General features: G+C 44.0%; 2 protein-coding genes across 2 annotated transcripts in view; both read right to left on the bottom strand.

Annotated features, from left to right (window-relative positions):
• The window catches only part of raly (RALY heterogeneous nuclear ribonucleoprotein), a 356,018-nt gene extending 352,001 nt beyond the window's left edge, over positions 1-4,017 (bottom strand). Inside the window, exon 1 of the mRNA XM_034220719.1 lies at positions 3,953-4,017. The gene's annotated coding sequence lies outside the window, so the exon portion shown is untranslated. The remainder of the gene's footprint in view (positions 1-3,952) is intronic.
• A 4,576-nt stretch (positions 4,018-8,593) lies between these two features.
• Positions 8,594-10,218, bottom strand: LOC117549109. The gene is made up of 4 exons (XM_034220716.1): positions 9,757-10,218; positions 9,165-9,303; positions 8,812-9,069; positions 8,594-8,605 (listed from the first exon to the last, which is right to left on the bottom strand). The coding sequence occupies exons 1-4, from the start codon at positions 10,080-10,082 to the stop codon at positions 8,594-8,596; spliced, it is 735 nt and encodes a 244-aa protein (XP_034076607.1). The 5' UTR covers positions 10,083-10,218.
• Between the last annotated feature and the right edge of the window lie 4,703 nt (positions 10,219-14,921).

The raw sequence follows: 14,921 nt of genomic DNA, 5'->3' as shown, positions 1-14,921 counted from the left end.
TATAATCCATGTTTCTATTACAGGACCGGAGAGAGGGAGATTTGCAGAAAAGAGAAACCTGCTGAACCAAAACTGGAGTCGCTGTGTTATTCTGAAACTCAGAGGAAACGCTGGAAAACCAGGTCATCGCTTTCAATAACATGAGGACACATTAGGAAACACAACCTGTGTGTATCCAAGATGTAAAACAGTGTGAGGCAAAGTGTGTTTGGTTTGAGGAGAAGTTTGAATGAAGGACCCACTGAGCTACAGAGTAAACGTTCAGTAAATCAATGGTCGTATCTCTTCGTGACCTTCAGCGAGACAATTACACACCTCCTGTCCCCACAAACACTAATACACACAGCAGGGCAGGCCAGCCGAAAGCATCTGAAGGTTGAACGTGTCACATGGAAAGGTCTAGAGATCCTCATGTACTAAAATGTGCACATACAGCAGATTGCCATACAGCCACATTTAGGGCTGCACATGGATGTCTGTGTGGTCAAAGAACTATAATTTAGGAGACATTTGAGGAGACAAACAGCTATAGATCACACAGACTTGAAACTAAATCGGGTCAGCTGGTTCTTTGTCTCTGAGTCAACACATTTCTTAGGATTTATTAAAGTTGCAGTGCGAAAGTCAGACTTAAAAACAGGTCTGGTCCACGGGGCAGGTAGGGCCAATTGATATCTTCCCCCTCCCCAAATAAAATGTGTTTTACAATTATATATTTTATTTCATTTGTACTCTAATGCATTCTACATGATGTGAGATGTCAAATACATGTGTAAAATATATGATTTGTGAGCCCACATTTAGACAAATCGCTAATCAGAACACTTTGTGTGTGTGTGTGTGTGTGTGTGTGTGTGTGTGTGTGTGTGTGTGTGCGTGCATGCAGTAGTCTTTTCTGGAGTTCTTCTGAGTTTGGATTCTGTAGCCTGCCTATTCTGTTTTCAGAAAATGCTTGATTCAATTCCTTTATAATCTCCTTTAGATTAGGAAACACTGGACCATCATTTAGGGAAAGAAAGGAGATAAGTCCGTCCCACGATACCTTGCAACATTTAGTGTGACCCAGCATTCGGTCGGAAACATGATGTGATGGAGAAACACGGATCATGTGAGTCACGGTGCATTTTCAGCATTTTCTCCTTATGCCATAACTTGCCAAATGGATTAGATGTTTTCAACTTCAGGGTGTTTCTTTCAAAGGATCAAACAACGTCAAAGTGTCAATTTGTTTACTAAGCTGTGTGGGGTTTCTTAAACTTTAATAAATGAATGATGTTGTTCGTAATGCAGGACATAATGTAAAACAGGTACTTATATTTAGAGAGAAAGTATGAGAAAGATAATGTGTTTTTGAACATTAAATCATGTAAACATGATTTAATAGAAAACCAAGAATACAAATCTGAACCTGAAAATTAGTAATAAACACGAGCTGTGCACAAGAACTAAGTGAAAACATGTCCTACTGTTGGAAACATTATAACTAAAATAAGGAAATACAAAGAACGAATGAATTATTGTATTAATGGGGACGGGTGGCGCAGTGGTCTGTGCGTTTGATCATCAGATCAAGGGGGCGTTGGGGAACTCCAGTTCGAAACCCGCTCCTGCCCCACTGCGTCATGCCGTTGTGTCCTTGGGCAAGACACTTCACCCGAATTTGCTCCTGTGGGTATTGTCCACAGTAGAGGACCATTACATGTATGATCTGTATGTGTAATGTGTATTTTTAAAGCGCTTTGAGAGTCATTGATAAAGCGCTATAATAAATATAAGGATTATTATTATTATTATTAATCTTACAAGACAGTTATCAAAATTATTGGGATCATTTAAAAAAAAAAAAAATATCATGACAACCTAAGACCGTGAAAAGATTCAGCCTTGAATTAATATTCATGATCTTTCCCATCATGCAACAGACATATTTAGTCTTAGAAGAAAGCTATAAATATGCAACAAAAAAAAATCAATATCAAAATCCATTTTCTACAAGTTAAAATCAACATGTTGAACGACACTGCCTCTATGACCCCTGTGTGCGCAGCAAAACACACACCAACAAGCGCACACACACACACACACACGCACACACACACACACACACACACACACACACACACTAATGTGCTTCTACACATGCAGTCAAAGTGCAGCAGCATCTATTTATTATCAGCACACAGGCGCTGAATAATTAACACGACCAAGTTTGAATGCACGTTATTATTTATTTATCCTTTTCATATTTGTTCTCTTTTTGTATCACGCAGAACAGTGTGTGAGCAGCGCTGTACTTCTCCATGTGACAGGTTGTATTGTTGTCACTCTGCAGTTTGTCTGCAATCAACGTGCTGCATTCAAGTGTCATTATCGCTGTTGTCAATGCCAGTTTCAAAAGACTTAAGGACAAGGAGCAAAAACAGTTATTCATGTGCTCTCAATTTTTGCTTCCTTAAAATGTCATCACCACAGGTTATTTTAAATTGGTTTTTGCATTTTTCTTCACTAATGAAGAAAAACATTGGGAAGAAAACATCCAAAATACACATTTAAGTGAAGTAAAACTTAGATTTAGAAAATGCCATTACACAATTTCATAATGGCATTTCCATATGAAAACCGTAGCCGTAGTTTTTTTGCACATTCTCAATGATGAGTTATTGTTCTTGACTTCCTATCCTAGCAGACACTTCTCTTGATCCACACATGTCGTAATAAAATCCTTTACATCCTGTACACTACACATGCTGTTTGACAAGAATAAAGCAGAAACACCTCCACAGAGTGGAGTCCAAATACCAGCAGCCCCACTCTCCTCCTCCCCTGAGTCCCCCCCAACAATCCTCCATACTTTGTCCTAGCGCTTAAACGTACCAGTGTTTACTCAGCTGCAGCTTAGAAAAGGAGTAATACACAATACAAAGAATTCCTTTAAAAATGAATATTCCTCAATATGCAGTCACATTTCACACTCTCTTATTTGGTTAGTTTTGTCCGACTTTCTCAGATATCCATCCAAGAATAATTCAGACTTTAACAAATGTATAGTCTCCAATATTGATAATGGATGTTTAATTTGGTCAATAACTCAGATTTGTATCTGAATCTCAGTTTTTAATGCCACACACACATTTCTGACTGTAGGCTCATGGGAGAAAGACATGTCTTAGAAATATTGCCAGTCTGCAGAGAGGTGTATACCTGCTGATATCACACATGAAGGCAAGCAGATAGGACAGAGAGACAAACCCAACCTGTCAGGTCCTCCTGCTCCGCTTCATGAGGACCGACAGAGAGACGGGTGTGTGTGTGTGTGTGTGTGTGTGTGTACACACACACACACACACACACACACACACACACACACACACACACACACACACACACACACACACACACACACACACACACACACACACACACACACACACTGACCGAGAACACAACTGAGATCACAACTGAGAGCCCTGTTCAGGCAGGACCAGTCCCAACTGAAACAGTTCCCTGGATGAAGATCAGCTGTCCGTAATGATCTCCATCCTCAGGCACGCTGCATGCGCAACATTCAAGTTTCAGAGAAAAGTAAATCCCATTTGGCTTTTTAAAAAAAAAAGGGAAAAGAAAAACCGCAAGAATGAGAATAAAGAAGGTAAACAGAAGAATTAACCACACGAAAATCAAAAGATGTCAGATCAACAGAGAGAATAATATAGATTTTTAGAAAATGAAAAGAGAAAGAAGCGATCGGCAACAAATAAATGAAGAACTGAAAATACACAGAAGATACGCCAGAAGATGCTTCCCTTCCAGCAACAAGCAGCGGGGGAAAGCTCCGTTAAGACTCAAAGAGACACAGAGAGAGATCCAAGCAGCGGCTGGAATTCAGAGCGAAAAATGAAAAAACCAAAGCAGCAACAAAGAAAGAGAAGAAGAAGAAGAAGAGAGGACTGACCTACCACCGGCCGAGGAGGCAAAAACGCTGAAAGAGTCTGCAGCGCGAGGGGGAGAGTGTGCGCGTGGTCACCGGACTGGAGCTCCGTCTGCGCGCCGGCCGGTGGGGGGCGGTGATAAACAGCGGAGCGCAGAATGGAGCGAACCACTGCACGCTGGCAGGCGGGGGGATGCAGGGGAGGCCGTGTGTAGCAGAGTGGCCGGGAGCTCCGTGCGTAATTTGGCATCTGGCAGAAAAAGCGCACTGACAGTGGCAGGCAGGCACTTAAAGGGACATGCCATCCAACAATTAATGTACTAGACAAGCAGCTAGTAATCAGGGGAAGAGTAATACACTATAAAAACTGGCACTATTAATAGACTGTATTACACCTCTTTATTATCTCTTTAAGTGTGTTTTAAGGTGGAGGTGGACCTCGTGCACACTTAAAAACACACAAATCAACATCCCTTATATTAGTTTATCCGTATTATTTGAACCCTAGCCAAAACAAACAAACACACACACACACACACAGACACACACACACACACACACACACACACACACACACACACACACACACACACACACACACACACACACACACACACACACACACACACACACACAGACCAAACATTCCCAGCTCCATTCCGTTTGTCAGTGATTAAGACAAGAAACATTGTGACATCACAAACTGCCCAACATTTGATGGGGGGCAAGTATCTTCTGCCTGGGGCCCCCAGAGTATCTTGAAACGCCCCTGTACACCTGGAGTAATTTCACAAGCTACCCCAACCCAGTCTCACACAAAAACGTGTAATAACTACATTGGTCCACAACTTGGGGAATTGCCGCCAAAACTGAAAACGTGACGTGGATCATAAATATTTCAGCAATTAAACAACATCTTACATTTCTTTTCACACAATACGTCTCCTTGCAGTATCAACACTAATTTGGCTGACTTTTATATTTGATCCAATTGGTAGATAGGCTGTATTTACACCATAACGGTGCACAGCTGATATAAAGGGACACCTAAAGCATGTTATTGAATTTCATTATTTGTATTATTAGATATTAATAGGATCCCTATAAAGTATATTCATTACTCGTTATTCTCTACTAATAGTTAATTAAAGACTGTATATAATGACTATTTTGCACATCCCTTTCAAGATTTCAAGATTTTCTAAGGTTTATTGACATATCATATAGGCCTACACAACTATGGTGTAGTTATGCCATAGTCAAGTCACCAATTCACGAGTCCAAGTCACTCTCGAGTCACCACTCTTCGAGTCCGAGTCCAAGTCCGAGTCACCTAAGAAGAGTCCAAATCAAGTCCGAGTCACAGGTCTTCATGTATTAATCTTCGTGGATATATGTGTTGAAATGTAGCTGCTTCTCTACATTGCTTTTATCCTGTCATGTTATACTAATCTGTCTATTGAACTGCTGTGAAGCGAGTTTGGCTACAATTATTGTAATAGGTGCTATACAAATATAAAGCTTAATACTAATATTATTATTAATATATATAAATAAACTATATTTAAAATTAGTTACCTTTTAGAGAAGTGATTATATTTGTATGCCAATATTTTCCTATGGTAAAGTTTTCGTTTTGCACTTTTATTTTGATAGTGATAAGATCGGGACTTTTATTTTGAAGGAACTTTTACCGGTTAAATCGGTTTACTGATAAAGATTTAGCCCCAGAAAGCACATGGCTACTTGGCATGCAACATGACGTCATTCTGCATGTTAAGTAGCCATGTGCTTTCGCGTTATCGGCTGAATCTTTATTTATTGATTAGATCACGTTACTCTGATGATAGTGTTCAAGACAGCCTATATAGGCGCATTCACACTGCGGTACTTTTCCCACAAAGGTTCATGTGAACTTAGTTCATGTGAACTCTTTAGTTCGCATGAACTAAGTACAGATCGCGTTCACACTGGAAAAAGTCCCTGGGGGAGGATTAGGCAAATGAAGCCGCTGACGTCACTTGTTCTTCTTCTGCTTTGGGCTTACTGGCAGGCCGCAAACCACTTCACGGCGTATACTGCCGCCCAAAGTCCCCGGCCGGAAGTCCCCGGAGTTAGGGACTGGCTTCAGTAGAAGCCGCTGGGACTCCCAGCAGCTTCTACTGAAGCCTTCCGAGTAAATCGCCAGAACGCCGACACCTCCTCATCTCCACCGCTCCCATGTTTTATTTTGTGTTGCCATAAGTTAGTCTCTCTGCGTTTCTGCACTGGGGTAATGCTAATGCTAATAATGCTAATGCGGGTGTCACTACCATGGATGTATAATAAGAACTGGATACAGCGTGGGAGGCGGGGCCTCATTCATTCCTATGAGAGCTGCTCATTAGCGCATGATGATAAAATGGCCCAACTTTTGAGAGAGTGAAACGTCACAGATTACCCAGCATGCCTGAGAAGTACCCGTATGTGCACTCATAGAGCATGCGCAACTTTAACCAAAATGCTCGTTCACATCAAGCACGTCAATGTGCGTACACGTAACAGCACCGCGCGTTCATGACAGCATGGTAATGGATGTTGTTATCATGGATTTGATATGAACGAGGCGGCAGTTAGCAGCTAGCGGCTAGCTAGTAATGATGCTAATGTACATATCAATCGTTATGTACTTAGATTACGCTGTAACAGGATCTAGTGATATCCAACAGAGCTTCATTTAGCATGAAATAATGATTGCACTGTATATATATACATATTATTTATATATATTTATATACAGTGCAATAAGCTCCTTAGTGTAATACGAAGCTACAGGGACGTTAATAATGTCGGTAATATTAACTTTATTTAATACAACATTTACGGTACAAGATTTAATCATACAGCCCATGTAGTATGATAATGAATTACAGCAAACATGTGCAATATATCCATTATTACAGCTCCGTGGGATGGCAGTAACGGGCCCTCCACACTACAAGCGTTTCAGGCGTAAAATTACGCCTCTAGCGCGTCTGCCCATTCACTTTGAATGGGGTGACGTCACGTCCGCTCACGTTTTCGCCGAACTGCATCACGGGAAGGCAAGCGTAACTTTGAGAGCGTCTCGCGCGTAAAAAGTTGAACAATGTTGAACTTTTTACGCACGAAACGCTCTCTCGGTTCCTGACAAGTGAGCGTAAACCAATCCAATCCCGTTTCAGAAAATCTGACAGCTCAAGCCGTAGCCAATCAAAAACCGCGCATACGCTGGGAGAGATATCCTGAGATATCCCGCCGTTCATGTCTATATTTGAAATAAAATGGACGAGGTTATAATCGTAGCGGTAGCGAATCACCCTGTATTATTTGATGTGACCCTGTTCACCTACCGGGATAGAAACCAGAGGAACCAGGCATGGAAGGAGGTGGCAGAGACAGTGGGGGAAACTGGTAGGTTTTCGCCTGTTTGGGGATTTTATATCCAGTTTACTTCATGTTAACATAGCTAATGAAACATAGCCGGTATATTTAGCATAAAATAGCGCCATAGACATTAATCACATACATGTTAATCATCCGCTGCCACATCATAGACTATATTGCATTACATTAATGCACACAATGTCATACTCCTTTCACATTTCTTAGTTATATATATATGCAAAAATTCATTCCTAGCATTCTATTTCCATGTAAATTACTGCTTTATTTAATTTTTATCTTTTTGCAATTTAACTGTACAATACATGTTGTGTTTTATATTATATTTCTTGTTTTGTATATATGCACCATGACATCAAGTCAAATTCCTAGTATGTGCAAAGCTACCTGACAATAAACCTGTTTTTGATTCTGATAAAGTGTGACATGTAAAAAAAGGGATTTGGTTTTCATTAATGGAGCAATCATTTTCTGAAATTCAAGAAATTAACTGTATTCTTTCATTTTCATTTTATTAGACGAAGTGTGCAAAAAGCGTTGGAAGTCCCTCAGGGACCGATACCGCAGGGAGAGGATCCTGGAGAAGGAAGGGAAAAGTAGCGGGGCAGGGGCTTCCGGGGGATCTAAGCCCTGGCGTCTAGCGGCAGTAATGAGCTTTTTAAAGCCCTTCATGCTGGACCGTGAGACGTCCAGCAATTTCCCCCGGCAACCCCTGCCTCCACCCACCGGATCAGAAGAAGAGGAAGACTCTATGGGTGACAGCCTGGATGACAGTCTGGAAAGCCAGCCAGAGCCAGGTAGCAGTCAGCCGGCCAGTGTGCCAGCATTCCGGGGGAAGAAGAGCAGGGGAAGGGAGATGTCCCCTTTTGAGGAGAACCTGCTGTCGGCCGTAGGCCCGATGCTGGCCATGCCACCACCGTGGACCTCCTTTTTTTAAGGAGTCTCTGGCCTGCAATGCAAAAGCTGAGCAGGACGAGCAGCATGAGACTGAAAATGAAGCTACAAGAGGCCACAGAAATGGACATTAATAATTAATTAATTAATTAATTAGATACTGATACTGATCCACATTACATCTTTGTACACTCATCACTCATCACACACAACATCACATAAATAAAAGTTATTTAAAAAGTATGTTATGGCTATACTGTGTCTTCACTTGTTCATGTGGTTTGTCAGTTACAACATACCAGGAGCTTCTTGTATGTCGATATATAATGTGCTGTCTTCTGTAATTATTCAGGTGAAACCCTGATGAAAATTATGAGTGGTTTATCACTAAAAACAGGGCTGAAGGAAAAAGGTTGTTAGTTATATCATGATATCAATTCAAGAAACATGTTTATTAGGAATGGTTGATTTTAAAATGGCTCATTTGGAATATTTGCTTTTTAAAGAAAATGGGTAGCTCTTAAAAGAGCTTTTTGGTTTGGAAGGTTGTCCAGCAGCGGAAATGCCTCATCTCCAACGAAGACATGGGGGAGAGGGCCCCGCCGCTCTGATCCTGCGATGACGGTGTCAGGTGGTAGCTGCAGACTGCCGTCTCGGAGGCTCTCTCCAAATGCAGAATTCCGCAGGCTCCCACTGTCGCTGCTCCTCCCAAAGCCTCCAACATCCACTACCCTGAACAGGTACTCAGCATCCACCACAGCCAGCAGTACCAAGGAGTGGGTGGACTTATAATTAAAGTAGAGGGAACCTGCATTTGCTGGAGCCTGGATAACGACGTGCTTCCCATCAATGGCACCAACACAGTTGGGAAACTGCAGCGCTCCTGGAACCCAGCAGCGATGGCTCTCCAATCCTCCACCTGTGCTACCGGCATGCACTCCTCGACCAGGGCGGTCCAGATGGCCCCCGCAACCTCCTTGACAATGACTGCCACTGTAGAACGCCCGACCCGATAGCTGAAGGCTATCGTCGCGTACGAGTCACCAGTTGCCAGGTACCTGAGAAAAAAAGATATATACATGATTACAAAATATATTTATTCAGACCCCACACACACACAGACCACAGATCCCCCCCTCCACACATTGAACACAGACACACACATTGAACACAGACACAGATTGAACACACATTGAACACAGACACACACACATTGAACAGACACACACATTGAACACAGACACACACATTAAACACAGACACACACACATTGAACACAGACACACAGACACACACATTGAACACAGACAGACACACAGATCCCCACACACACATTGATCACAGACACAGACACACACGCCATGTACACAGGGGAGCAATACTGTGTTTACCTAGATATCTTAATTAATGTTACCCATCTGAACTAAATCACAGACTTCAGTCATCATTCGTGCATTCTATCTCCTTCTATACAGAGTCAGATTAAAGAAGTAGAAATACACAAAACGTACCGTAGGCAGATGGCGAGTCGCTCGGCGGGGCCGATTGACATACGCAGATGGGTGTCCACCTTTGTAATCAGTGGGCCCACCTTTCCGAGCAACTCGTCGAACACCTCCTTGCTCATCCTGAAGTACCTCTGAAAAAGGCGGTCATCGAGACGGAGCTCCTGGACGAGAAGGTGGTATTCCCCCCTTTGTAGACGCTTTCGGAGTATCGGGTGTACCCAGAAGCGACGCACACTACACGGCCTCATGCGAGACAATGTATACACTAAATGCAACCTTGCACACACACGAGTTACCCTGCTTACCCTTGCTACAACACCGGCATCCATTTTAGCAATAGTGGAGAAGAACCGGGGTTTTTCACTTTGTATGTCCGGGGCGGGAGATTCACATGGAGATTCTGATTGGTTGTTGGTCGCGGGGCTCGAAGAAACGCCCCAAGCGTAAATCTTGGGGCGTTGGAAGCGAATTTTACGCTTGTAGTGTGGCCGGCCCGTAAGACGATATGGATCCGTTCTTATTGTGCATCCATGGGTAAAGATAAACGCAACTCACATTGGTTTCTCATACAGCATCTCTGTAAACTACGTGTATTCACTGAATTTCACTCTCTGTCTTTAACGGCTCGTTGTAGCTCCAATATCTCCAGCCCCCACCCTCCCTGTGAGCACAGTGTGCTCTGATTGGTCGGGACACGTAACATGAACGTGCCGGGCGGCGCGGTCCCGTGGGTTAGATGCGCGTTCATAATGCAGAGGGAAATAACTCTCAGAATAACGTTATTAGCACATTTTTACAACTTGAGGAACGAATGTTTTTAATAAGGGCTATACAAGTGTTCATACTGGGTAGTTTATTTAGTTTAAAAAAAATTATCCAACGAGTTACAGACCAATCTTTCCCCATGTAAGTCAATGGGAAAAAGTGTTTCCGGGCCTGGCAACCAAACGGAAGTGTAGTACCGCCGTTTGGCCAGCACGAATATTTTCTTCTGAGTCCGGCGCACTTCCTGGGGGCTTGGTCACTACCCGATCTGCAGCTCTGCCCGATCTGCAGTGCGCATGTGCGAGATGGTCCGCCATATTGGACAACTCCGGACGGCAACCCAAGTATAGGACAACATTGACACAGTGGCTTTTGGCAAAGCTCAAAAATAAAACGAGAGATAGATGAGTTATTGTTATTACAACGTGACTTCACTATTATTTAACAACTCTTTTTATTGGGTTCTTTTATTTGGGGTTATGTACATTGTCAGAATAAGTGAGAAATGGATTTAACTTCTGTTAGACAGCTATCATACTGAATACATATTTACTGTGAATGTATGCAAAAATGTATGGCATATAGCTAGCTGTCTAACAGAAGTTAAATCTATTTCTCACTTATTCTGACAATGTACTTAACCCCAAATAAAAGAACCCAATAAAAACAGTTGTTAAATAATAGTGAAGCCACGTTGTAATAACAATAACTCATCTCTCTCGAGTTTTCCTTTTGAGCTTTGCCCAAAGCCACTGTGTCAATGTTGTCCTACTTGGGTTGCCGTCCGGAGTTGTCCAATATGGCGGACCATCTTGCACATGCGCACTGCAGATCGGGCAGAGCTGCAGATCGGGTAGTGACAGCGGGGATAATAAAATGGCGGCTTCACAAAACCTTTTGGGAGTTTTACGGGGCGTGGTTTGCAATCCTTCCAGCCAATCAGAAATATAGCTCTTTTCTCACAAAAGAGCCGCTCGAAAGTCCCTGCTCTCTAGCAGGGACTTTCGAGGGGGTAAAAAGGTTCACATGAACTAATTTTAGTACCGGCTCTTTTGGTGTGAACGCGATAAAAGAGTTCACATGAACTAAGTTCACATGAACCTTTGTGGGAAAAGTACCGCAGTGTGAATGCGCCTTATGTCTGAACTCGATCCTTAGAGTAATGTGTTACGGAGCCTTCTCTTCAATATTGTTTCCACATAACAAGCATTTTGCGCCGCTCTTTTCCAATGTGGAAGCAGAATGTGTGAAAGCATTCAGCACGATGCGGGGTGTGTCTCTAGACATCTTTAGACTCGAATAGCGGGGCCCAGTACGTGAACTCGCCTCGCAGGTGCACACGCCAGGATAGAGGACATCAGACTCCAGAGAAAATTTGCTCGAGTCCAAGTCGGAGCGTCAATGTACAAGTCGAGTCCGAGTCATCGTTGGGGGAAAAAATCACGAGTCCGAGTCCAAGTCCAAGTCATCGTGCGCGAGAATTCACGAGTCCAAGTCCGAGTCGCGTCAATCAGTGCTCGAGTCCGACTCGAGTCCGAGTCCAGGACTCGAGTAATCCATCTCTGAGTTATGCAATGAATGAAAAACTTGGGTCGCAGGTTCCTCAACAGTGCATTACAAGACATCTATCAATATGTGTGTATACCTCCAGCAATGTTAACTATGTCGAAGCACTTATTTTAACTGATATTATATGTATTATACTCTTATAAGATGTATGTAGATAGTATAAGAAATGTGCAGAATATGACAGTTTAATGGTGGAGGTATACACACATATTGATAGATGTATTTTAATGCACTGTTGAGGAACCTGCGACCCAAGTTTTTCATATCCGACCTTGTCAGGTATTGAACAATCGATAAATAAAGAACACAGAATTATTAAATATAAAACACAGAATTTGTGTGATTATACTAAATGATTTACAAATAAACACCACTGCATATTTACAACTGTTACACATGCTGATGTAACGCAAATGTTTCCAACTTGGGATCAATAAAGTATATCTTATCTTAAGATGATCGATGGCTACTGCCTTATTTGCCTCTGAACCTTGACAAGTGCATGTTTCAGGCTTATCAATTAACAACAGGAGGGGTCACAGACATATGACCAGCTGTTAAATAAAGCTCTGCTGACCTTAGCTGGCATGTGGGTATATATTAATGCTGCCCATTATGGGCACAAGCAATTTTCACCCATTTATTAATTATATGTTTTAGATGTGGGTGTTCCTATCCCCTAAACCTCCAGGCAGGGCCACCTTAATGCACGGGCTGACCTGGGCTGAAGCCCAGGGGCCTACGGAAATTGGGGGCCTATCATGAACCAATAAAAAATAAAAAAATTAATTCAAATTTTGTTTTTTTTATTTCGGATGTTTTAAAAAAAATGTATATAAACAAAGTCTTGCCTTTCAGAATATGAAACTTTTATTTCCAAAATCACATGATAAATACATTTTTGAAGCTTGTAAAGGGAAGAAGACAGCTGCTGTTCCCCTCCCTCCGCTGAAATTATGAATGTAAGGCGTATAGTACTAATAGATAACATGGCAGGGTCCGTTACAGTTTGTTTTTATCTGATTTCAAATAAACAAAGTCTTGGCTTTCAGAATATTAAACTTGTTTCGGCAAATTCAGATGATAAATACAACTTTGAAGCTTGTGACGGCATAATTACAAGCGGAGAACGGAGTAACTTGACGTCACAGCAGGCATAACAGCAGCCGGTGTTTCTCGTGAGTGTTTTCCCCGGGAAACAAACACAATACACACAAACGCAAAAATACACAAACACACACACGTATACACACACACACACACTCGCAAGCTTCCCCCAGACCAGTAATCCAAACGGAAATATCTTCCCTCCATACTATTTTGATCATTTGCTCCGCTAATCAATCAGATTGATGGATTCCAGAGATTGTTCTCAAAAATGTTGACTCCGTAACAGTCAGTGGGCACCACTTAATCAGAATGAGAATATGTTTCACATGTGACTTATTCAAATTGCGACTGATTGAGTGACAGAAGAAGGTTGTTAAGGAGAAAATGTCGGAGAAGAAGAGTCCTGTCCACGGAAGAGGATCAGGAGTTGGCAGGACCCCCGGCAAGACAGGTGATGGCGGGGCCTCCAACGGAACAGGACAAGGGGTTGGCAGGATTCCCGGCAGAAGAGTAGTCGGCGGGACCCCCAGAGGAACAGGACATAGGGTTGGCAGGACCCCCGGCAGGAGAGTAGTCAGCGGGACCTCCAACGGGACTGGACATGGAGCTGGCAGGAACCCCAGCGGAACCTCCAACGGCACAGGACATAGGGTTGGCAGGACCCCTGGCAGAAGAGTAGTCGGCGGGACCCCCAACGGGACAGGACATGGGATTGGCAGGACCCCCGGCAGGAGAGTAGTCGGCGGGACCCCCAACGGGACAGGACATAAGATTGGCAGGACCCCCGGCAGGAGAGTAGTCGGCGGGACCCCCAACGGGACAGGACATAGGATTGGCAGGACCCCCGGCAGGACAGTAGTCGGCGGGACCTCCAACGGGACTGGACATGGCGCTGGCAGGATCTCCAACGGAACAGGACATAGGATTGGCAGGACCCCCGGCAGGAGAGTAGTCAGCGGGACCTCCAACGGGACTGGACATGGAGCTGGCAGGAACCCCAGCGGAACCTCCAACGGCACAGGACATAGAGTTGGCAGGACCCCCGGCAGAAGAGTAGTCGGCGGGACCCCCAACGGGACAGGACATAGGGTTGGCAGGACCCCCGGCAGGAGAGTAGTCGGTGGGACCTCCAATGGCACAGGACATAGGGTTGGCAGGACCCCCGGCAGAAGAGTAGTCGGCGGGACCTCCAACGGGACAGGACATGGGATTGGCAGGACCCCCGGCAGGAGAGTAGTCGGCGGGACCCCCAACGGGACAGGACATAGGGTTGACAGGATCTCCAACGGAACAGGACATAGGATTGGCAGGACCCCTGGCAGGAGAGTAGTCGGCGGGACCCCCAACGGGACAGGACATAGGGTTGGCAGGACCCCCGGCAGGAGAGTAGTCGGCGGGACCCCCAACGGGACAGGACACAGGATTGGCAGGACCCCTGGCAGCACCCCCAGCGGAACCTCCAACAGCACTTCAGTAGGGACTTGAGTAGGGACTGGAGAGGGAACTCGAGAGGGGACTCGAGAGAAGACTTGAGAGGGAACTCGAGAGGTGACTTGAGAGGGAACTCGAGAGGAGACTTGAGAGGGGACTTGAGAGGGAACTTGAGTAGGGACTGGAGAGGGAACTCGAGAGGGGATTCGAGAGAGGACTTGAGAGGGAACTCGAGAGGTGACTTGAGAGGGAACTCGAGAGGAGACTTGAGAGGGGACTTGAGAGGGAACTCG

The sequence above is a fragment of the Gymnodraco acuticeps genome, unplaced genomic scaffold (genome assembly GCF_902827175.1).
Source record: "Gymnodraco acuticeps unplaced genomic scaffold, fGymAcu1.1, whole genome shotgun sequence".
Taxonomy (NCBI): Eukaryota; Metazoa; Chordata; class Actinopteri; order Perciformes; family Bathydraconidae; genus Gymnodraco; species Gymnodraco acuticeps.
Note: the sequence above shows the minus strand (reverse complement) of the source record. Positions and strands in the feature narration are given on the sequence as shown.

Coding starts and splice junctions, on each gene's coding strand:
- LOC117549109 (XM_034220716.1), bottom strand. CDS start 10,082: ATGGATGCCGGTGTTGTAGCAAGGGTAAGCAGGGTAACTCGTGTGTGT. Junction 9,304..9,756: donor CGACTCGCCATCTGCCTACG/GTACGTTTTGTG, acceptor TTTTTTTCTCAG/GTACCTGGCAACTGGTGACT. Junction 9,070..9,164: donor AGTGCATGCCGGTAGCACAG/GTGGAGGATTGG, acceptor GTCGTTATCCAG/GCTCCAGCAAATGCAGGTTC.